This window comes from Rhineura floridana, chromosome 5 (genome assembly GCF_030035675.1).
Source record: "Rhineura floridana isolate rRhiFlo1 chromosome 5, rRhiFlo1.hap2, whole genome shotgun sequence".
NCBI classification, from domain to species: Eukaryota; Metazoa; Chordata; class Lepidosauria; order Squamata; family Rhineuridae; genus Rhineura; species Rhineura floridana.
Window position 1 is genome coordinate 95,808,189 of NC_084484.1, and position 25,163 is coordinate 95,833,351.

Sequence of the window (25,163 nt, forward strand, 5' to 3'; positions counted from 1 at the left end):
ATGTTTGGTTTGAATCACATATTGAGCGTCTTTAAGGCACCCCTCCATACAGACCTCATTGTTCTTAATCACTTTACATTTCCCTTTGTCAAATAATACAGAATAACCCATTTCATTCAGTTTCTTGACAGATAGTATATTACAATCCAATTGCGGAACACACAATACATCTGTTATTATCGTTTGCAGCTTACTTAATTTCAATGTTCCTCTAGCCAAAACCTCTCTTCTTGATCCATCCGCCAATACCACAGTCTCTGACACGGATCTTGATGTATGATACAGTTCTGGATCATTGATCAAACAGTGAGAAGCTCCCGAATCACAAATCCACTCACAAGCTCTTTCACTCACCAGTTTCACGCTCGATTGCTGCCAGCCTCGTCTGCCACGCTTGGCTGCACAGTCTCGCTGTAAGTGCGTTGTAGCTCCACAGGAATAACATGCTTTCTGCCCATTCACTGTGTCTTTGAAGTTCTGCTTCTTGCTTCTTTCTTGCTCCGTCTTTGCTGATTCTTCTCTTCTCTGCCATTCCTGAAGAAGTTTAGACATAATATATTCCTCATTAAGACCGGCTTCAGGCATTGCTTCGATCGACGTCACAAGGGAATCCCAGGATTTATCAAGAGACGACAATATGATAAACACCCTTTGAAGCCTAGAATGTGCCACGTTTCTCTCCTCTAATTCCGCGAACAACCGTCTAAATTCCATTAGATGCTCAGACATGGAACAGCCTTCTTCCAGTCTCATCTGATATAACTTCCAGGCCAGAAATATTTTAGATCCCGTTGTCTGTCTCACATGGATCCCATTTAATACAGACCACATTCGCTTAGCAGTCGGCTCATGCTGCATGTATAGCAATTGAGAGTCTGACAATGACAGTATAATAAACGCTCTTGCCTTATCATCTTTGCATAGCCATTCATTCTGCGGAGCCGCCGGTGGGGCTGCATCAATCACCTCCCAGAGGTCTTCTTTAGTCAAGAATGCTTTCATCCGTAGTTTCCAGCTACTGTAATTCTTCTCTGTAAGCCGCTCCAGAGGTAACCCTGCTGACATTGCCACAGCCATACTCAGCAGCACGCTTCTGCTCACCTCTCCAACACTCGGCCACAGTCTTTACACGTCTTCTCGAACCTGCAACCTCTGCGTTACGCTGGGTAGGCTGGGCCCATAACCCCTGTTGTTCTGTGTGATGCAGCGAACCCAGCTGGCCCAAGAGATTGCTAAGAGTATCCCGGTTAAAGGATTTCAGGTCCGGTAGAGATTCAGACGCGTTAAAAGGTTTAAGAGTCTTTATTCCAAAAGACATTCAGTTACAAGAATCACAAGCTCCAATACAACCCCCACACCTTGCTTTCGGTTTGCCCAGCGCTTATATCTCATTCCGTGCCCTTGCTCAGCAACATCTGCAGTTTGGCCTTGGCACGAACACATTGCTGGCTTAACCCCACAATTGCCTGTTTTACTGTCCTTGTGGAAATACATTGCTTCTGAGCACACAACAAATGTACCCTCCAATTTCTTGAAAGATTCGTCCTTTGTGAAAGAAGCTTCTATTTCTCTGTCTCATTCTTAGGGCCCTTTAGAATTTCTTCAGAATGTCGGTGGGTGTGGGGTTCAGCATACTTGAGTTTGAGTGTGTGTGCCTGCCATTGGGTCAGGGAGACAGAGTGGGAATTCTGTTGGTGTACCATCCACCCTGCTGCCCAACAGTCTCCCTCTCTGAGCTGGTGGACCTGGTCTCGGCGTTGGTGTTGCAGTTCCCCAGGCTTATAGTCCTGGGTGACTTCAACATACATGCCGAGGTTAGACTCACAGGCCCAGCTCAGGACTCATGGCTGCCATGACAACCATGGGGCTGTCTCTAATATCATCTGGACCAGCGCATGTGGCAGGACACACACTTGATCTTGTGTTCTGTTCGGGATGGGAAGAAGGTGATCTGAGGGTGGAGGGGTTCTTAGTGACTCCGTTGTCATGGACAGATCACCACCTGACAAGGTTTAGACTTTCTGCCCCCGGTAACCTTCGCAGGGATGAAGGGCTGATTAAGATGGTCCGCCCCCGGAGACTCATGGATCCAGTTGGTTTCCTGAATGTTCTGGGGGATATTCCCAGCATGGCTGGCGATACTGCTGAAGCCCTGGTCAATCTCTGGAATATAGAGGTGACCTGGTCAGTGGACACTATTGCTCCAAAGCGCCCTCTCCCACCAGGAAGGCCCATAATACACCTTGGTTTACTCAAACCTTGGGCCTGATGGAATGGCAGGCACAATGGCTAGAGCAAAAATGGAGAAAAACTCAGTCCACTTCCGATCGAACACAGGCTAGAGCTCATTTTCAAGCCTATCATGTAGTGGTGATGGCAGCAAAGAAAGTGCACTTCTCTACCATCATTACATCTGCTCAGTGTCATCCGGCAATGCTTTTCTGGGTGGCCCGGGGTCTTTTGGGCTCTGGCCCTACATTAGACACAGTCGCTCGCTGTGACATGTTTGCGAGGCACTTTGCAGATAAAATTGCTCACATTCAGACTGACTTGGACTCCTCTTTAACTACATTTGTGCCAGATGTCCTCGAAGCTTCCTCTGGTCATTTTTCTATGGTTAGGGTTATCAAGCTGCTTTCTGCCGGGGTTGGCAGCTTGAGTTCCCCATGGGGATGGGCAATGACTTCAACCCTACTTGCGATTGCATTTCCCAAGGGGAACTCAGTTGCACCGTTGATCCAGCTGTACTTCTACCTGCTTCACACCTGATGTCACATATGGCCAAATTTAACCAGCGGGCTCGAGGTACCCACCCCTGGTTCAAGTGGAAGGGCCATAGTTCAGTGGTAGAGCAACTGCTTTGCATGCAGAAGATCCTAGCTTCAGTTCCCAGCAACTCCAAGCACCTCTCGAAATGTCCCCTGTCTAAAACTCTAGAGAGCTGGTGCGAGTCCATATAGACATTGTTGAACTAAATGGACCCAATAGTCTGATTCGGTATAAAGCAGCTTCCTGCAGAGTGTGTAGAATGCTGGAGAGATGATTTATCGAATGCAAGAAAGGACACTTGCAAACACCCCTCGGCATCCTTGAAAGTAAGATAAGCTCATCAGAACCCTGCACCCCACCCATCAGAATTTCACTGACCATTCCCCCCCCTTTCATAATTTTTGAATATAATTTATTTTCTCATTAATTGATGGAGAATGGTAAAAAAATGAGGGAGAAATTTTCAGCACAGCACTAGTCAGAGCAACTTGAGAATTCCACTCCTGTTGTTGGTTATAGATTTCCTGCTAGGTTTCTGTGACCTTCTGTTTATACCCCCATCCCATCACAAAACTCTGTGTCATGTCTGCTCTAGGAACCATTGTTCCATGGGATGGGTCAACATGGATGTCAGAAACACTGTGTGTGTAAGTAAATGGATTTGTTATTTGGTCTGGATGGATTAGGCTGCAATCCAATACACACTGACCTGGGAGTAAGGCTCATTGAACCCAATGGAGCTTACTTCTGAGTAGACATGTATTGGATTGCAGCCTTACGGTATTTTGCTGTCTTTGGGTTAAGGGCATAAAGGAATAGACTCCCAACATTTTGATTGCTATTGGTTTTTAAATCTGCCCACCTGACCATTTAGGATAGGGCGCACATGCTATTGTGTTTAATGGTTTTAAATATGTTTGTACACTGTATTGAGTACAGTAGGGCCCCGCTTTACAGTGCTTTGCTTTACAGCATTCCGCTAATACAGCGGTTGTGAATTGTAGAAAGGCCCCGCTTTACAGCACTTGTTCCGCTTTTACGACAGTTTTTTGCCGCCGGGCGCCATTTTGGTCAATGTAAGTCAATGGGATCTGCTTTACAGCGGTTTTCGCTTTACAGCGGGGGTCCGGAACATAACCCGCTTTATGAGCGGGGCCCTACTGTATGTTTCTTAGAAAGTTAGTAGACGCTTGTCATGACGTGGTTTGCTATACCGCACCTTCGGCTATCCTGACTCCTGAGGAGATGAAGATGTCCCCCAAATAAAATGCTGATTACACAACATGGCTTTCATTATTACACAGAAGCCCTATAATGCGGGCACATCCTTTGTCCCCTGACCATGGCGTTATAATGAGCTTCTACTATAATACATTTTTATAATAATGACAACAACAAGGAAGAATATTAAGCAACTCACAGTTTTCTTGATTCTGTCAGCCATATTCTTATAGATCTCACTTTGTGGATTATAAAGTTCAGGTGTAAAATTCTGGTTTTTGAATAAAATTCTGCAAGCAAATGCTTGTTTGCCTGAAAAGAAATGTATCATAATTAACACCTCAATCAGTTCCACGTCAGAGGTAGTTTCCCATATCTCATAATTAATTCATGATACTTAAAATAAAGCCTCCTATAAATCTATGTTCTAACCATGATCCTCTGCTGCTATGACCTTGGTCTTCAAACAAAGATACATTTATTTGGCTCTTATTTCTGACAAGTAACTTTTAAGAAGCATTCATTTTAATGACTGAGTCCACTTCATTCAGTGCAATGCTTATTCTTTCTTCCTTGCACAGAGCTGTTCATCTTCTGTGATTCTCAGCTTATAGAATTTTACAGTTGGCCAGACATGTATGGAAAAATGTAGCCAGCGTATGCAAAAAATGACAGTGTTGATGTGATGATGATCTGTTACATGCTCCTGTCCCTCATGCTCCTTATGCTGCTTCACAGAATTGGTTGCATTCTTCAAACACAAAAATACATTTACTAAATCATAGCCCTGCATTTGTGCAGCGGCACATGGCCCCAGGCAGCAACAGGCAAGGGGATCTGACCTCCCACCCACACTCCAGCTCTCATGGGACCACCTGTAATCCTTGGTGATCCCATGAGAGCTCTAGGAAAGGAAGAGGTCAGAGCCAGGCCTTTAAGAGTCATTGGCCATGCTGCTGCTGGCCTCTTTCTTTGCTCACTGGCTTCCCCATCCTCCCTCAGTTGCAGTGTGTCACTGAGCTTTTCTTAAAAGGGTTGCTGGTTGACGGGACAGATAGGCATCCATATGCAGCTGTAACAGCTTAAGGCAGAAATGGCATTGGGCAGGATCAAACATAAGGAGAACCTCCTTAAGGGGTCTAGGGGCATGGGTAAGGCCATACTCCTAGCTCGGGAGCGGCCAGGCCTCATTCAGCTTGCACCCACCCCCACTGGTTGATCATCAGGATCCCAGGTGCATCGGCTTGCACCACACTGGGAGTCTAATGCTGGCCAATGCCCAAGGATGACTCCCCAATTGCTAGTTGGGTGGACAAACATTCCCTGAGCAAGGAATGCTGGAATGAAAGCGGATCCTTGCTCTGCTGCCACATCAACCCCACTTACCTGCTGTAATCCAATAAAGTTGTGGCCTGTTTTCACCTACAAATTATTGTTGGCTGTTTTATTCCCATTGCTGATGGGGTGGTGGTGGACTGTAACATGCACCTGCCTCACAAATCAACTACACAGCTATCAATTGTATCTTTTTTGTTTATTTATTTATTATTATTATTATTATTATTTATTTATTTATTAAATTTATATCCCACTAGGGTTGCCAGGTCCATGGCCTGAGACTGATCCTGTATCTTTAGGAGAAGAGAAGGTCAGCCAAGTGCAGGTGTTCTTGCAACTCTATAATGGGAAAAACCACAAGGTGGAATTCTCCCTCCCCAACTTTTAAAGATACAGAAGACCTCTTGGAGGCCGGGCCTGGCAACCAAGAGGTCTTCTGTATCTTTAAAAGGTGTGCAGGGGGAAGGAAGAATTCCACCTTGTGGTGTTTCCCATTACAGAGTTGCAAGAACACCTGCACTTGGCTGACTTTCTCTTCTCCTAAAGATACAGGATCAGTCTCAGGCCAAGAACCTGGCAACCCTATATCCTACCCTTCCTTTTGGAAGGAGCCCAGGGTGGTAGTTGCAAGGAGCCAGTATCTTGCAACTCAATTAATCTCTTAGTCCTTACATCTAATGTGTGAGAAATGGTCTTCTTACAGTGTGATTCTACACATTACTCAGAAGCAAGTCCCATTTAGTTCAATGGCACTTACTCCTAGGTAAGTGAGTATAGGGTTGTAGCCTTAAAGTGATGGATACTGTTTCTAGAACAACCTCTATTTATACACTTTGATTTTCTGTTATCTACCCATACCCTGATTACATTGCTCTGTGCCAAAATATTCCAAATTTGAACAAACTCAGGATCAGGTTCTTACGTTTGTGCAAAATAGACAAAAATATGTAAGAGCAATGTTGAAATCTGAGGGTTTTTTCTGGAATAATTTGATCTCTCTCTCTCTCTCCAACATTGTATAGCCACCACTGGGTCCAACTCAGAAACCATGATATTGTAGCTGTTACACAACTTCAGGCAGTTAAAAAAAAACTATATCACTGTTTATCACTGTGCTACTCAAAACACTTTAGTATGGCTCCCTTACAGGGCAGTAGAGTCCCCTCCTAATTTTTAATGAGCGAGACTTGTGAAACACAAATAGGTCACTGTGTGGGCTCATTTGGGGGGGGAATCAAACAGGAACAGTAATGTTTTATTGTCCCTCTTGTGAGACGGTAGCTCAATTCACACTTAATGCTAAGCCAAACCATGGCTTAACATGTATGAGCAAACACTCGGGTTTCCAGACAGTAGATTGAGGGTGTTAATCTCCTGGTCCTGCTCCTGGTCCTGCTTCTGGTCCTGCTCCTGCTCCTGCTCCTGCTGTAGTACCAAGGTCTAAAACATGATTTGGCTCAGCATTACATCTGAACTTGGGCTCATGGTTTGTCTCCCCCAGACAAAACACAGTGAAAAAACAAACAGAAAACAAACATTGGTTACACTTCATGGTTTGTCTAGAACAGCCTTTCCCAACTAGTGGGCCACCAGATGTTGTTGGACCACAACTCCCATCAGCCTCAGCCAACATTGCCAATGGTCAGGAAAGATGGGAATTGTGGTCCAACAACATCTGGTGGCCCACTAGTTGGGAAAGGCTGGTCTAGAACAAGACAAACCAAAGCCCACGTAATGCTAAGCCAAACCATGGCAGTGCAACAGCAGCAGCAGGACCAGGAAAGGAGTACAGCAGCCATAATCTCTACAGGAACCCACATGTTTGCTTGTTCACACTATGCTATGGTGTGACTTAGTGTTACTTGCAAATTGGGTCAGTGTGAACAATTTTACTGCAGTCTAAATTAGGGGTTCCCAAACTGTGGTCTACGAACTTCATTCAGGTTCATTCAGTGTATTGTATTACAGTTTGAATTCTGTGGAATACAATTTGAAATACAAATAAAATACAATATATAAGCAATAAAAGCAATAAAATACAATTAAAAATAATACAGCATCTAGCACAGCACATTACAATTGCTACAACAGGCAGAAAGCCTATTAAATGGTCTGCCAAGACCATCAGCAATTTTCAAGTGGTCCGTGGGGAATAAAGTTTGGGAATTACTGGTCTAGATATATTATGCAACCCCTGAATACAATATTATGCTTTTATGATTTTCTTCGCTTATTTTTAATGGTGGTTGTGAATCACCTTGAAGGATACATAGAACTGAAAAGTGAGTTATTTATTCAAAATATATAAAGAAATTTTATCACAAAAGGGAATTAATGCTGGTTATTCTTTAGCACCTTATTCATGCTCATGTGCTCCAAAATCCCCATGTGCTCAAAGAAATGCAGGCTAAGCACTTACTAAGAATTATGTTTTCGTTATAAAACTATTAACATGAGCATCCAACCTTTACAGGAGGGCTTGGTAAAGCTGTGACATTCTAGATGTTGGGCTACAGCTCCCATAATCCCTGGCCACTGGCCTTGCTATCTGGGGCTGATGGGAGCTGGAATCCAACAACATCTAGAGGGCCACAGGTTTCCCAGTCCTGCTCTAAAGAAAAGCATTTGCAGCTCTTTTCAGCGTTTACCAATCTGAACGTACAATGGCTAAAAAATTCAGAATACATATTTACAACATACTTGAACAGATGTAATATTGCGAGGCAAGGCACTTAGTGGATTGTGAGCAAATATCAGATGTGTTCAAACACTGGATGGGATCTGTAAATTAAGCAGAAAATTAAATTAACCAATAGACATATGCAAGTTCAAATTCTTCCTCCTTTTGAATAGTCATGTTTTGTGTACCTTAAATTTAAACTTTTAAATATGCATCACAACTAGGGATGGGGGAGAATACCCGCTAAATCAGATTTAGTACCAAATTCCAACTGAATTCGACAGTCTGCTTTCTTTTCAGACCGGCACTGATTGCTTGCAGTGGCCGCGGCTGTAATTGGCATGGATTTTTTTTAAAAAAACTTCCTCCTATTTTACTTAATTATCTTCATAACTTCCTCAACTTTGCTGCATTCATAATAGTGTAGGTGTGATAACAATCACCATTTGTCCATTATATATTATGAAAAAAAATCTGTTATTATTTCTATATAATGCAAAACATATTGGCTACCTTCCCTGACCTAGGCTATATAAGTCATCAGTGTTAACCATCAAATTATCCTGCAATTTTGTGTTTTTCAAACAAGACAACTCAGATTATTCTGAATCTCCATCCTCTTGTGTGGGAAACATTATGACGAGAAGGACTGATGTGTGTGTCCCGTCCCACCCCACCCCTTCCCACTTTCATTGCTGATGTTCTCAGTTCTTCAGGGACTGTATGTCTCTGTGCTGTGTGTGTGACAGAGAGAGAGAGAGTAAAAATACAAGGTGGTACTAGTGGTGGTGGTGGTGGTGATGCTGCTGCAGTGCTGCTGACAAACTTATTCAAGAATAATGTAAATGTACTGCCTCCAAGTCGATTCTGACTTATGGCGATCCTATGAACAGGGTTTTCATCAGGCTGAGAGGCAGTGACTGGCCCAAGGTCACCCAGTGAGCTTCATGGCTATGTGGGGATTCAAACCCTGGTCATAGTCCAACACCTTAACCACTACACCACACTGGCTCAATGGCAAATAGCAAAAGGGAGGAGAATCATTATTTAACCAGCACATCAGTTACCTTGAGGCAAGAGACAGACTCAAAGGCGATTATCTGCCTTATTGATATGTAAATGCGGGAAAACATATGGAACACTATGATCATTTACATAAGCATTTAATTTAAAAATTATGAAAAAAAATCACCATCAAAACCCCACCACCACGGATCGAATCACCCAAAAAAGCCCACAGCAGATTGAATTGGCAAGTGCCAAAGTAAGCAGGAACAAAAAAAGGGTGGATCAGGATCAAACAACGGACTATCGGAACACAAGCAGATTGGAACTATGCAATGAACTGCATCCCTAATCACAACTGGATGAAAGTTATACTCTCTGTCTGATTTTTAAAAAAACATTTAAAAGATTATTGTTGTTGTTGTTGTTATTGTTATTATCTGTTTATTAGTCACTTGTTATCTGAAGGTCTCCAGGTGACTTACAACATTGTTAAAAACGAAAACAAATATACCATACCATAAAAACAAAACAATAAACCACCTCCCCATACAGTCATATATCCCATTCCCATATATGCCCATTTTAGGAGACAACAATTTAGGAAGGATTCAAATGCCCATCTGGCTCACGGTGGCCACTGGAAATCCATGTGCAATTGATGTATGCATCAAATATGATGATCTGATCATGCTGAAAGGCATTGCTGCTCACAGGAACATGTTTTTAACACACTAGCCCAACCCCACATTGACAGTGTCTAGTACTGGCATAAGTCCAATATATTCCCCCACATATACATATTTATTATTTTTATTGATTGATTTATTAAATTTATATCCCACCCTTCCTCCCAGAATCAGTCCAGCACAGCAAACAAAACACTAAAAACACTCTAAAACATCTTAAAAACACTTTATATTAAAACAAAACACCTTTTAGAAAAAAACCTTTAGAAACATCTTCCCTTTTTGTGACATACACAATCAGAGACCATAAGGGTATGGTCCCACTGCCACTTCAGCTCATGAAGCCCCTTATGTCTGAGTAATGTATTAAGGGAGCTACAGTCTCTTGGCACTTAGTCACAACTGGCACGCACACACAAATGGGGAGCCGGTTAATGAAAACAAGACTTGCAACTGGTGCCAGCAGGTCAGGAGCTGTGCTAGAATCTGGGTCAAATTAGGCAGAGAATATGCCTTTGGAACTACCTCCCTCGTTTCAACTGGCATTTTGGAGGTCAACATTAGGGTTGCTATTTCTGTGAAATGTCCCTTTCTGAAACTAAAATTAAATACACCTATGAAACTGTGGCAGAATAACATCACAGTGTACTCCATTACACTTTAGCTCTGTTCATGCAACTATGATGCACTTTGAATAAACCACTGCAACCAGAGGAACTCAACTAAGGCCTGAATACCATGGTAAATAGGCTTCAGACAAAAGGGGGTCCTGATATCAGTGAGATTTGTCCTTGTACATCCTATGAACATGTAGTTCAGCTTAAACCTTGGCAGGCTGCAATAAAAATCTGGCAAAATAAAAATTATTTCACTAGCAACACAACTTCATCCTTTTAATTACCATATCACTAGGCAGATTATATTTATTTACCTTGACACTGTCTTCCAGGATTTCTTGTATTCAAGTCAGTTATGCCTGGATAACATTGACATTTATAACTGCCGACAGTGTTTTCACATGAAGCCAACTTGGAACAGGTATTATTCCCCTTACATTCATTTATATCTGGAAGAGAGATGGGCTCTGTTATAGTAATAAATACTAGTGTTGAAACAATAAGGCATTTCATTTCACATATATAATGCAAACTGAAAGAGTAGTCATAATGATCCAGGGGATCTTCCAAAACTTTTGCAACTCTGGACCCTTTCCTAACTAATCTTTAAACTATCCTGACTGTAATTAACACCTTTCATTCTGTAATTGGAACACATAGTGAGACTGTCAGTGTCCTCTTCAACCTCATTCAATGGAGACCCTCAAAGCCTTGTTTTGGAATAGTTTTATTGAGGTTAGCAGTATGGCTGCAGAATATGTGGGTTGGGAATCAGAACCTTTACAGATTTATTCAGAAGACAGAAGGCTGACTGGTATTCACAGGCAATTCTCACTGAAATCAATAGGATTTACATACATACATATGTACTCTCTGCAGATGCAGTATTACAGCCTAATGAATCCACCAATCTACAGTAAAACTGGGTGCTGGACAAAGTGTAGTTCCATCCTCAGCACAACAGCAGTAGAATAGTACTTCCCTCCTCACTTCACTATTGAATCAGGGAAGATTAGCGTTAGTTACTAGGAACTAACAAATTGTCCAGCCAATTTGTCCAAATCACAAATCATGAACCAAGTAGGACTGATTTGTGCCAAATCCAGATCAGGTTGAGGCAGCTACAAATTGCTACAGAGGGGGTTGAGTGGATCCAAACCAATTAGTAGCCATTTGTGCCAACCCAGAACTAAAAAGCAGTCTCTCTAACTGCTTCCAAACTGTTACAATTATATTACAACACCATAGAAAGAGAACACCAGGGTGGGGAGAGTGAGAGTAGAGGTGCTGGACTTTGTTCATTGAAAGCTTGTGGGGAGGGATGGTGAAGTCTTTAAATGCTGGAGGGGTGTGAGAAGCAGGCCAGGCCAGTTTCGGGGAACAAGGGATAGATGCATAATATCCATCCCCTGTTCCGGGCCTGCCCATCACCAGAAGACAACTGGGGGATGTACGACTCCATCCAACCTTCGGCTGCTGTTTTGTGTAACGCCAGGTCTGTGGTACAGAAAACATCGCTCATCCACGACATGATCGTGGATGAGAACGCAGACCTGATGTGTATTACGGAAACCTGGCTGGATGAGGCCTCAGCTCCTGTGCTTGAGGCCATGTGTCCAGCCGGTTTCCAGTACGTGCAGCAGCCGAGGATTGGTAGGCGGGGAGGGGGAGTGGCAGTTATATACCGGGGGTCCTTGAGTTTTGCCAGACTCCCTCTCCACGAGACCAAGTTTGTTGACTGCATGTACTGGAGGTTGGGCCCTAAGGGCAGTTTAGGGATCCTGCTTGTGTACCACCCACCCCGCTGCACAGCTGCCTCCCTGACCGAGGTGCTTGAGGTTGTCTCGGGCATGCGGGTTCTCTCCCCCAACCTTTTGGTTTTGGGGGACTTTAACCTGCATGCCGAGGCAGCTCTCATAGGAGCTTCTCGGGATTTCATGGAAACCATGACTTCCTGGGAACTGCACCTTAGTAATTTTGGGCCCACCCATGTAGCCGGTCATGCTCTTGACCTTGTGTTTGTCTCGGGAGGGGAAGGAAGTGCTCTGAAAATGGGGGCTGTTTCTTCGAACCCCGTGTCATGGTCAGACCACTATTTGGTGAACATGGACCTCTCATTGCCGCACACCCTCCGCAGGGGAAAGGGACCTATTAGGATGGTCCGTCCCAGATGCCTGATGGAGCCAAAGGGATTCCTGAATGCTCTGGGAGATTGGGAGCCGTCAGAAGGTCGCCCGGTCGAAACCCTGGTGACAGAGTGGAATAGGGAGATCACCAGGGCTATAGACTGGGTGGCTCCGAAACGTCCTCTCCCCCTGAATAGAACTCAGATTGCACCCTGGTATACACCACGCTTACAGGGTCTGAGGCAGGAGGTGAGACGACTAGAGCGCCGGTGGCGGAAATCTCGCTCCGAAGACGATCGGACACTGGTTAGAGCAGCAATAGCTGCCTATCAAGTGGCAACAAAGGCAACAAAGAAGGATTTCTTTGCTGCCTCTATTGCATCCACAGAGTGTTGTCCCAGGAGGTTGTTCCAAGTGGTCCGAAGCCTGGTCGGTTCGGTTGCGCAGGAACCCTTGGAGCATTCTAAAGCCTCCTGTGACACATTTGCCAAACACTTTGCTGATAAAATCGAGCGCCTGAAGAACACGATTCCGTACACCATGGATACAGGAAGTGGGCCAGAGTCAGCCAGTTGCATCCCGGTCCGGTGGGATCGGTGTCAGCCTCTTCCCTCTGAGGAAGTGGACAAGGTGCTCTCTACTGTGAGGCTGACCACCTGTCTGTCTGACCCTTGCCCTACGTGGCTCATTGTGGGCTGCAAAGAGAGACTGAGCGAAGGGATCAAGGCAGTGGTAAATGCTTCCTTGGAAGAGGGTGCACTGCCATTAGCTCTTAAGGAGGCAGTAATCAAGCCCATTCTGAAAAAGGCCTCCTTGGATCCCCAAGAGTTGAACAACTTTCACCCAGTCTCTAATCTACCATTTTTGGGCAAGGTGATCGAGCGAGTGGTGGCCACACAGCTACAGTCACACTTGGATGAAGCAGATTATTTAGATCCATTCCAATCAGGCTTCAGGACTGGACATGGAACTGAAACAGCCTTGGTCGCTCTGGTGGATGATTTGAGGAGGGCGTTGGATAGGGGAGAACATGCCTTCCTCGTCCCCCTGGATCTCTCAGCGGCTTTCGATACCGTTGACCACGGTATCCTCTTGGATCGCCTGGAGGGAATGGGAATAGGGGGCACTGTTTTACGGTGGTTCCGTTCCTACCTCTCAGACAGGCACCAACGGGTGGCACTGGGAGATGAGGTTTCAGACCCTTGGCCTCTCAATTGTGGTGTGCCACAGGGTTCTATCCTCTCTCCCATGCTATTTAACATCTGTGTAAAGCCGCTGGGGGCCATCATCAGGAGATTTGGGTTGCAGTGTCACCAATATGCGGATGACACTCAGCTCTATCTCTCATTTAAGTCCTCACCAGAGTTGGCTGTGGATACCATTTCCAAGTGCCTGAAGTCCGTAAGTGAATGGATGGGAGGTAATAGGCTGAAACTGAACCCCGACAAGACTGAGGTACTGCTTGTGGGAGACAAGAGGAGGTTGGGTGATATTGACCTGGTGTTAAATGGGGTAAGATTGCCCCTAAAGGACCAGGTTCGCAGCCTCGGGGTCATTCTTGACTCCCAGCTGTCCATGGAGGCTCAGGTTTTGGCAGTGAGCCGGGCAGCTTGGTATCAATTACATCTAATACAGAGGCTGCGTCCCTACCTTCCTGTCTATCTGCTCCCACGGGTGGTACATGCCCTGGTCTCCTCTCGCTTAGACTACTGTAATGCACTCTATGTTGGGTTACCCTTGAGGACTGTCCGGAAACTACAGCTGGTACAGAATGCGGAGGCACAGTTGATTAAGAACAGCCGCTGCCGCGATCATATCACTCCAGTGCTAGAAGATCTGCACTGGTTACCAGTTGTTTACCAGGCCCAATTCAAGGTGTTGGTGTTAACCTTTAAAGCCCTACACGGTTTCGGTCCAGTTTATCTAAAGGAGCGCCTCCAGCATCATCAAATATGCCGCCTGACAAGATCAGCCTCACAAGACCTTCTCTCGGTCCCGCCAGTTAAAACAGCTAGGCTGGTGCGGACCAGAGAGAGGGCATTTTCAATTGTAGCCCCCACCCTCTGGAACTCTCTGCCATGTGACCTTCGCCATGCCCTCTCCCTGGTAGGTTTCTGCCGAGAAGTGAAAACCTGGCTGTTTAGGCGGGCCTACGGGACTTTTGGGTAATTTAGTTTTATTCTGTAAAGATGTGGGTGGGTTTAGATTAAGTAGAGTCTGATGTTATATTTGTATTTATATGTTATATTTTAATTTTCTGTATGTCGCCTAGAGTGGCCGTTAATTCGGCCAGATAGGCGACTTAGAAATAAAATTTAATAATAATTAATAATAATAATAAATGCATCACGTTCACACTGCTTTCATTCTTTAGTAAGTTCTGACTCGTGAAAAGAGTTTGGTAGAGTTTGGTGGCATTTGTTCAGCTTATGTGCTGTTTCCTTTATGGTACCCTGCCCACCCTTATAACTGTGTTTTCCATCCTTTTCCTTTCAATCCCAGTCTCAACCTTATACCAAAACCCAGAAGAAAACAAATTGTTGGTTGTCTATGTCTCAGTCTTAGTTACTTAGGCAGTTTCACTTTCTTTTCCTTTCCCTCCCCAGTTTTGGCCCTAGTATTTTTTAGATTACGTTTGCCTTCTTTACAGCTGTGTGCTGTTTTCTGTGTCTGTCTTTATTAGTACTTTGTTGTGTGTGTGTATGTGAATGAGTAAGTCTTGTGTAGATTGTACAAAGTCAGCGCATAAGCAGCACACATACAGTACAATATTACATACATCAGTGTAGTACAGTCTTTTTTTAAAAAAATCAAAAAATCAAGCTTTAATGGTGACTAGCACAAAAACCCCCGGAGCTACGTGTCTGAAATGTGGCAGGGTTAATCCCCTCTTGAGGGGCTACCATCTATCCAAATGTCATGCACCTATGTGAAAAAAGCAAAAAAATTATGGCCATTTTGGTTTCCCAGTGAAGTCAATTTGATTTCAAATATTGCCTTTTCAGGATTGCAGTCCAGATCCAGGGGGTCATGTTGGATCAGGCCAGGCTGGGTCAGGAGTATCCCAGGTCAGGGCCAGTCCAAATCAGGCTCCCAAGTTAGATTTGGGGTGGAGGCATGCACAGCCCTAGTAGCAGAGCTTGGAAAAGTTACTTTTTTGAACTACAACTCCCATCAGCCCCAGCCAGCATGGCCACTGGGTTGGGCTGATGGGAGTTGTAGTTCAAAAAAGTAACTTTTCCATGCTCGCCTAGTAGCTATCACTTTCCTCCCTCTTTGCCATTTACAGTCTGGTGACTGTAGTCTGGCAGTATTTTGCAGTAGGGATTCAAGCATATACCAGGACTTCAGGTTGCACATTTAAAATTGATGAAAGTACTCTGCCACTCTAGCACAATTAATCCACTTTTTTAAAAACCCAGACTTTTTGAGGTTTGAAAAGGTAACAGGGAAATTCACTGAAAAGTGTGGGATGAACAAATGATTAATGGGAAGATGTGTAAACTCCCTGCATGAAATCAGGACAAATGTTCATTATTGTATAACTGATTGTATAACAAATCAGCATGAATGCTCAGTAAAGACCAGATATAGTCTAACCACTGTGTAATCTTTCTGAAGGCAAATCAAGATGAATGATTAATAAACATGTCACCTGGAGGAGTCCTCTTTCTTACCTTGGCATTGTCTTCCTGGCACCTGAGGACTCTGATCCCAAAATCCTGGCTTACATTGGCATGAATTAGTTGTGTCTTTTGGGATACAGTAGGCATATTTAGAACAGCCATTATGTTCTGGCTGACAGACAGGAATTACTGTGATGAAATCAAATGACAGAACAACAAAATTAATGCACAAAGATCAACATAAAAGCAATTACATGTGCTTATATTTCAGAATACGTGTTGTCATTTTTAGAGAGAAAACACTTTCATCAACATACAATATGATTCTGCAATTTATTTACACACACACACACAATGTGCCCTCAAATGCACCTCCTACTGCCTGTCATTTTCAAGTTCTGCTTGTTGTTGTTATGTGCCTTCAAGTCGATTTTGACTTTTGGCGACCCTATGAATCAGAGACCTCCAATAGCATCTGTTATAAACTACTCTGTTAAGATCTTGTAAGTTTGGGTCTGTGGCTTCCTGTACGGAATCAATCCATCTAAGAGGCCCGGAGATCAACAACTAGATCTAGGGCCTTCTCGGTGGTGGCCCCCGAACTATGGAATGCCCTCCCAGACGAGATACGCCTGGCACCTTCTTTGTTATCTTTTCGGCACCAGGTAAAAACCTACCTTTTCGCCCAGGCTTTTTAAACATTTTAAATTTAATTTTAAACCTAATATGGATTTTAATTTATAAACTCATGGCAATTCTATTTTGGATTTTTATCATGTTATATTTTCCACACTTGCTCATATTTTAATTGTGATTTTATTTGTTGTACACCGCCCTGAGAGCTTTCTGCTATAGGGCGGTCTAGAAATGTAATTAAATAAATAAATAAATAATAAAATCTCTTGTTGGGCCTTCCTCTTTTTCTACTGCCTTCTGTTATTCCCAGCATTATTGTCTTTTCTAGTGAATCATGTCTTCTCATTATGTGTCCAAAGTATGATAACCTTAGTTTCATCATTTTAGCTTCTAGTGATTGTTCTGGTTTAATTTGTTCTAACACCCAGTTATTTGTCTTTTTCGCGGTCCATGGTGTACACAAAGCTCTTCTCCAACACCACATTTCAAATGAGTTGATTTTTCTCTTCTCTGCTTTTTTCACTGTCCAGCTTTCACATCCATACTTATAGATTGGGAATACCATGGTCTGAATGATCCTGACTTAATTTTCCAGTTGCTCCCTGGAAAGGTGTCAGCTGTAGAACCTGGAAACATAGTGCAGCTTCCATGAAAAGTGAAAGCAATTTTGCCTTTGGAAAACCACACACAACCACCAGAGACTAGAGGGAGGGTGTATAGGCAAGGAAACTGAGGTATGCACAATATATCAAGAAGCAGAGTAGCTAATGGAGAGGCAGGAAAAGAGGTGGAGTGAGAAACAGGAACTTGGCAGGACAGTTTGATGTGGTCGTGGGCTCAGAAAAAAATGGCTAAGAGAATAAGGAATTAAGGAAAACAGGAGACAATGAGAAAGGGAAGTTGAGTTGTTCATAAAGATAGGAGCAACTTTGTAGGAAGTAACAAAATAGCTGGAAATATTAGGCAGGTAGGGAGGCTGAAGGTTGGAATACTGATTAGCAAGAAAGCTAAGAGAGAGTATCTGAAATAGTTGGAGGAAACAGTAAGCAGTGGACTTAAAAGCAGAGACCTGGCAGAATGTTGAGTGAAGAAGGAAGAAGCATGAGGGAAAGAGAAGCATTAGAGGTACTGCCCTGAGAAAATGAGAGGCCACAAAAATAAAGAGGCTTGGTATAAAATTACAGAGGCTAATGACTGAAGGATCCATGTGCTCTTGGCCTAATGACAGACAACAATTTCTAGTAGACCAGGAAGTTTAAAAGTGATGGAGATGTAGGGTGGGGGAGAAATTCAATTCAGTTTGCATTTTAAGCTGAATCTATCAAATTAGCTCTTCTCAAAATGATACGAGAATCTAAACATGGCCACCCTTTGAAATTTGCACTTATCTGAATTTTGCAATGCAGTTCGCCAACCAAACAATTTTTACAAAAATGCATATGTTAGGGGAAAGTGTGCATAAAAATGAATGTATGAGTGAAAATAACATAAAAAGTGCATTATATGATGAGAAATTCATCACAAGGCTGATGGGAGTTGGTCACAAGTTCTCCAACCCTCCTTTAAACAGTTGCTTATGGGAAACACTGTGGGATATCTTAATGATTTGATTACTATTTTTCACTAGTATTTTTCACTACTGTTAGCCACCCAGGATTTTAATTTGCTTTAAAAAGGCAGAATGTAAATAAACATATATTGTCCACTGTGGTGGGTTTCCATTGCTGATGGCTTGTGCTGAAGCTTTGGTCTGATTCTACCCTGCCTGTCCTACAGTAGGAAGCACAAGTGGATGGAGAAGACATCATTCTGTGAATCTGTGCAGGGTTCAGCATGCTTAATTATGGAGACCAGGAAAGGCAGCACAGCTCTGGTACATCTGAACTGGCTGAATTAAGTATAAATGGACTAAAAGGCCATGACTAAGTTGTACAGGCAGCACGGGTTTTGCATGCAGACGGTTGCAGGTTTAATCCCTGGCATCTCCAGGCAGGGCTGAGAAAGACTTCTGTCTGAACCCTTGACAGCCATTGTCAGTCAGAGTTGATAATCCTGAACTAAATGAGCCAATATTCACACTTGGTATAAGGCAGCTTCCTAGGTTCCTATGATATAATAGAAAGACCATACCTTCTGTGGAAGTCTGAGTGAGGTCTACATCCAGTTTTTTGCTTTTGTTTAAGGCCTTGATAACAACATCTTCAACCTCAGTGTGTGTTACATTTCTATATGGAACCATCTTGATGACGAAGGCCACAATTACACTGCCGTTTCTGATTTCAGTGATAGTTATACGCATTTTCCCAGATTCTAATAATTCTCTGAATTTCAACGGCAAATGGCTTGTTATCTGTAAAAGTGGGAGGATTGATATTATTTTCTTTGGTTTCACTCTCCGTAAGACAGCTGTATATAATATTCAGAACAATTTGTTTTATAATCTCTATATATATTGGATCTCAACCTGCTGACCCATTTAACAGCCAAAGAACACAGACAATTAGGATTCAGGGCTGGCCTTAGGTAAGTTTGTACCCGAGAAGAGATAATAAAAGCACACCTTCCTGCCTCATACCAGAGAATGGATCACCGAAGGGAACATGTGGTCCTCTAGACATTGTTGGGCTTCGGCTCTTATCAGTTCCAGCCAGCATGGTCAAAGGTGAGGGATAGTGGGAGCTGTACATCAACAACATCTGGAGGGGGCCAGGTTCCACACCCAAGGCCTAAAATCTGTATTCCTGTCTTATCTTGCTTCTTTGGCTTATTAAAATGCTTGCCGGATTCTGCTGGATACCCCAGCTTACTTCCTGGTGCAACTTCCTTGAATCTGAGGAGTTGCTGATTTTGGTTCTCCCATACTTCACACAGTCCACTAGACTCCGCCCAAGTTTCCTATCCTTTCCTGTTTTTCTGAGACTTCCTTGTCTCAGGCTGCAATCCTACATCCAGTTTCCTGGGACTTTGATTATACCTATATAGGATTGCATCACTACTACTACTACTACTACTACTACTACTACTACTACTACTACTACTACTACTACTACTACTACTACTATAAAAAATAATAACAGCAGCAGCAGCAGCAGCAACAACAGCTTCATTTGTTAGTCATCTAATACCAAATGGTCTCTAGGTAACTTACAACAGATTTAAAAACATACAAAAGTTGAAATCGAGAACCATATATAATTAATATTACAACATTGCTATCATCTATCAACAAAAACATCACTGTTGCTATCAAGGGGCACCTCCAGACTGTCAGTGTTTTGCAGGAGAGATTCAAGCAAACACTGGGAAATCTAGGATTATGCAATTACAATGGATTAGACCACTCTGTTGCCCTAGCACAACAAATCCACTTTAAAAAAAGAAGCAGACTTTTTGTGATCAGGAAAGCGATGGGGAAATGTAATCCAGTGGAGGGGTAAGTGGGGCTATGTCTCCTGGTCTCACCCTGACAGCCCTGCTGGAGGTAACATATAAATGGGAGACTGATGTATGTGCTTAGGCTCACCCCAACTCTGCACATGGATGGAGGGGACAAGGCCAGCAAGGCCCCCTTTCACTTCCATCCAATTACAATGGCATGGAGGAAAACACCTGAATATGATCAAATGCACCCAATTTGTGAATCTTTAACACAAGGAAGCAGATAGTTATAGCTGTGCCATGGAAAGTGGGTTTAAGTCACTCTGCTGAAGGTCAGTGACGGTGTAGAAAATATGGGCATGATCCAGGAAAATTTAAGGATTTTAAGTCCATTGGTTTCTAATTAAGCTCACTCTTAAATCTGTTTCATTGAAATCAGTGGGACTTAAACATGCTTAACTTGGGTCACGCTCAATGTTTTAACTAATTACTTTTCATTTTTAAAATGCTGTGGAAGATACCTCTTCAGTGAAATTCTTCTGAAACTCCTGAAACTTGGTACTTGATTTGTTGCTGTACTGAAGTGTATAATTTTCATTTGTAATTCTGGCTCTTCCATGATAGGCTGTGGCTTCTATAAGGAAAAAGAAAACCCTTTAGTTAAATACTATAGGTGAATATTTATAGTATATGGCACTTGTTTTGTTTCAGATAAACTCTTATTTGCAGGCTCCAAGATCCTTAAGGACAAAGCGAAACATAAAGAAACAATCTTCTCATATAGGCTGAAAATGCACACTTACTTGAGAAGAAATCCCATTGAACATAATGGGTCTTAACATTCAGATAAACATGCATAGGATTTGTTTATTTATTTGTCTGTCTGTCTACTTACTTATTTATTTAAAACGTTTATATCCCACCTTTCCTCCAAAATGTTCCAGGCTGCTGACAACAGGTATTAAAATACAAGAAAAGACCAATTATAATCAAAAATATATGAATAAAAAAGACAGGAGGAGCAGATGAAAACGTTTTTAAAGAGATTTCCTATGGCAAGAGAGCCAGACAACTGCCCAGAAAGGACTGGGGTTTCTTAAGGTTGCAGTCCCATATCACTTACCTAGGAGTTAGCTTAGCTTAGATTCCATAGAACTGTTGAGTAGCCGGATATAGGACTGTACCACAAATGATCTTAAACTCAGAAGAAACTATAGCTGAATTCCACAGTGCAATCCTATACTTGTTTACTCAGAAGTAAACTAATATGGACTTCATGGAGCTTATCCCAGGCAAGTGGATACAGGATTGTAGTCTAAACAACACTGAAACAGAAGACTGGAAACAATGGACTCTGACTTCTATAAAGTCAATGGAACGACATATCAGTTTGACTACTCTTGAGCAGAGACGGGCAGAAGGTTCATTGGCATCTACTTATACATCTGTGGGTGGTGTGGAATAGATCAGGAAGGGCTCTCACTCTAAATGTTTGATTTTATTTCTTTATCTAAGGCATTTGTCTCTGACTTCAGTCCATAGTTCTTCTGGTTCTCTGTCAACTAAGTTTAAAGCCTCAAATCTGTTCTTTATTTGATCTTTATATTCTTCTGGGATGTTATTTAAACTGTATTTCGGCATTATGGTTGCTTTGTTGTTCTTCTTTAGCTTTACTCTGATTTTCAATATGACCAGTTCATGATCTGTACCGCAGTCTGCTCCTGGTCTTGTTTTTGCAGAAAGTATGGAACTTCTCCACCTTCTGCTATCAATTTTATAATCAATTTGATTCCTATATTTACCATTTGATGATATCCATGTGTACAGTAGCTTTTCAGTTGCTCAAAAAATGTATTTGCGAGAAACAAATTATTGGCGTCACAGAATTCAATAAGTCTTTCTCCTGCTTCATTTCTATCTCCTAAGCCCCATTTCCCCACAATTCCTAGTTCTTCTCTGTTCCCTACTTTTGCATTCCAGTTCCCCATGATTATCAGCACATCTTGTTTTGGTGTGTGATCAATTTCCTCCTGTACTTCTGTGTAAAATCTCTCTAATTCCTTTTCTTCTGCATTTGCTGTTGGAGCGTAGACTTGGATGATGGTTATGTTAATAGGTTTCCCATTTAATCTCATTGATATCACTCACTCAGACCTTGCGTTGTAGCTCCTAATTGCTTTTGCTACATCACTTCTCACTATTCTCACTATTTCTTCTTAATTTCTCATTTCCTGCATAAAATATTTTGTAGTTGCCTGATTGAAAATGTCCCATTCCCGTCCATTTTAATTCACTCACACCAAGTATTGTAATGTTGATATGTTCCATTTCTTGCTTGACAATTTCTAACATTCCCTGGTTCATGCTTCTCACATTCCATGTTCCTATTGTGTGCATCGAACAACTCCGGACTCTCCTTTTGCATCTGTGCGTATCAGCCTCTGGGCTGCGTCATTAGTCACAATGCTACTCGTACTTGTCCTTTGTTCTTCCCCAGTAACTCAGTGAGTGCCTTCTGACCTGGGGGTCTTATCTCGTGTTGCATTTTGGATACTCTGTTCATGGGATTTTTGTAGTAAGTGGTATTCAGAAGGGGGTTACCATTGCCTTCCTCTGAGTTTGGATGCATCTTAGTCTGGTGTCTCAACTTTGACCATTCCACCTTGGGTGACCCTGCTAGAAGTATAGCCTCTTTGTCTAGACTTCTGACAGCATTGTTCTCAGCTTCTTCAACCCTCTCAAACACCCTCACCACATTAAGGTGTGCATCCTAGAGGGGGAACAATCAGGGAAGAATGCAAAAAGACAATACTTCTAGTTAAAAAGAGAGAAAGACCCCAATGGGTGACTGAAGAAACGATGAAAATGGTTAAAAGAGAAGGAAAGCAAAAGGAGACAGAAACACTGTTAGAACTCTAAGTGCAACAATACAGTGACTAGTACGTAGGGACAAAGAGAACTATTACAATAGTTATTGCATAGAAAGGGAAGAAGACAACAAAAAGGGAAGAACAAGAGCCCTATTCCAAAAGATTAGAAAACTTAAACGGAAATTTAAACCAAGAGTAGGGATGTTGAATAATCAACAGGGGAACACACTGACTGACTGAGATGAAATAAAAGGAAGATGGAAGCAATACACTGAAGAACTCTATAAAAGAGATGCAGGGATGACAGATTCATTCATGGAGGAACCGTATGATGAAGAATCAGGAATTTTGGAATGTGAGGTGAAAGTTGCTCTTCAAATACTTGGAAGAGACAAATCACCAGGAACAGATGGCATACCAATAGAGTTGGTACAAGCTGCTGAGACTGAAACTGTCAAAATTTTGACAAAAATCTGTCAACAAATATGGAAAAGAAAACAATGGCCCACAGACTGGAAGCATTCAATATACATCCCAATTCCAAAGAAAAGGGATCCCAGGGAATGCAGTAATTATCGAACTATTGCCTTAATATCCCATGCAAGCAAAGTAACATTCAAGATTCTACAACAAAGGCTCTTATGGAGCAAGAAATGCCAGATGGCCAAGCTGGATTTAGAAAGGGAAGAGGCATCAGAGATCATATCGCAAACATACGTTGGATAATGGAACAGACCAAGGAATTTCAGAAGGAAATCACCTTGTGCTTTATAGATTACAGCAAAACCTTTAATTCTGTAGATCATGAAAAACTATGGAATGCTCTAAAAGAAATGGGGGTGCCACAGCATCTGATTGTCCTAATGTGCAACCTATACTCTGGACAAGAGGCTACTGCAAGGACAGAATATGGAGAAACCGATGGGTTCCCAATCGGAAAGGGTGTGAGAGAGGGGTGTATTTTATCATCCTATTTGTTTAATCTATATGCAGAACATATCATACGGAAAGCGGGATTGGACAGAGATAAAGTAGGTGTGAAAATTGGAGGGAGAAATATCAATAATTTAAGATATGCAGATGATACCATACTACTAGCAGAAACCAGTAATGATTTGAAAAGAATGCTGATGAAACTTAAAGAGGAAAGCACAAAAGCAGGACTACAGCTTAATGTCAAGAAGACTAAAGTAATGACAACAGAAGATTTATGTAACTTTAAAGTTGAAAATGAGGACATTGAACTTGTCAAGGATTATCAATACCTCGGCACAGTCATTAACCAAAATGGAGAGAATAATCAAGAAGTTAGAAAAAGGCTAGGACTGCGGAGGGCAGCTATGAGAGAACTAGAAAATGTCCTCAGATGCAAAGATTACTGAACACAAGTCAGGATCATTCATACCATGGTGTTCACAATCTCTATGTATGGATATGAAAGTTGGACAGTGAAAAAAGCAGATAAGAGAAAAATCAACTCATTTGAAATGTGGTGTTGGAGGAGAGCTTTGAGCATACCATGGACTGCGAAAAAGACAAATAATTGGGTATTAGAACAAATTAAACCAGAACTATCACTAGAAGCTAAAGTGATGAAACTAAGGTTATCATAGTTTGGACACATAATGAGAAGACATGACTCACTAGAAAAGACAAGAATGCTGGGAAAAACAGAAGGGAGCAGAAAAAGAGGAAGATCAAACAAGAGATTGATTCCATAAAGGAAGCCACAGACCTGAATTTACAAGATCTGAACAGGGTGGTTCATGACAGATGCTATTGGAGGTCACTGATTGATAGGGTCGCCATAAGTCGTAATTGACTTGAAGGCATATAACAACAACAACAACAATTGAAGGCATTTATGGCTGCCCTTTAGTCAAAAAGGCTCTCAGAATGGTTTCCTCAAATCATTACTAAAAAGTTCCCTGTCCTCAGGCTCACAACCTAAAAAGGAATGACACACAAGGAGAAAGGAATGGGAGGAAGGAGGGAAAAGCAAGTTGAACCACAAGTTCTTAAAGCTACAGTTCTTATGATGTTGTTATATAGTTCTGTCCAATAGCAGTAACAAAGTCCCCTTCCACCTAAATTAGTCTGCTGAAATGAAGAAAGCTAGCATTTGCATGAAAGGACATTGAGCTCAGTTTATTTCTGGTACTGAAAACAGATTCCTAGGCTCAGAACAAAATGTCCCATGTATTTCCA

The 25,163-nt window shown here is 42.4% G+C and overlaps 1 protein-coding gene and 1 long non-coding RNA gene across 9 annotated transcripts in view; one reads left to right on the forward strand and one right to left on the reverse strand.

Moving 5' to 3' along the window:
* The window catches only part of LOC133385146 (uncharacterized), a 143,996-nt gene that overhangs the window by 58,923 nt on the left and 59,910 nt on the right, over window positions 1-25,163 (forward strand). The gene's annotated exons all lie outside the window — the stretch shown is intronic.
* Window positions 1-25,163, reverse strand: part of LOC133385145 (nidogen-2-like) — a 43,511-nt gene that overhangs the window by 12,004 nt on the left and 6,344 nt on the right. For 4 of the 5 annotated variants that reach the window (XM_061627573.1, XM_061627572.1, XM_061627571.1 and 1 more), the window contains exons 3-8: window positions 20,607-20,719; window positions 18,838-19,057; window positions 16,123-16,260; window positions 10,634-10,768; window positions 8,029-8,109; window positions 4,190-4,302 (exon numbers count right to left, since the gene is read on the reverse strand). In XM_061627573.1, the coding sequence (XP_061483557.1) occupies window positions 4,190-4,302; window positions 8,029-8,109; window positions 10,634-10,768; window positions 16,123-16,260; window positions 18,838-19,057; window positions 20,607-20,719 (800 nt within the window). Of the gene's footprint in view, window positions 1-1,199; window positions 2,164-4,189; window positions 4,303-8,028; window positions 8,110-10,633; window positions 10,769-16,122; window positions 16,261-18,837; window positions 19,058-20,606; window positions 20,720-25,163 lie in introns of those variants that run through there. The other variant, XM_061627574.1, reaches the window with a different exon arrangement.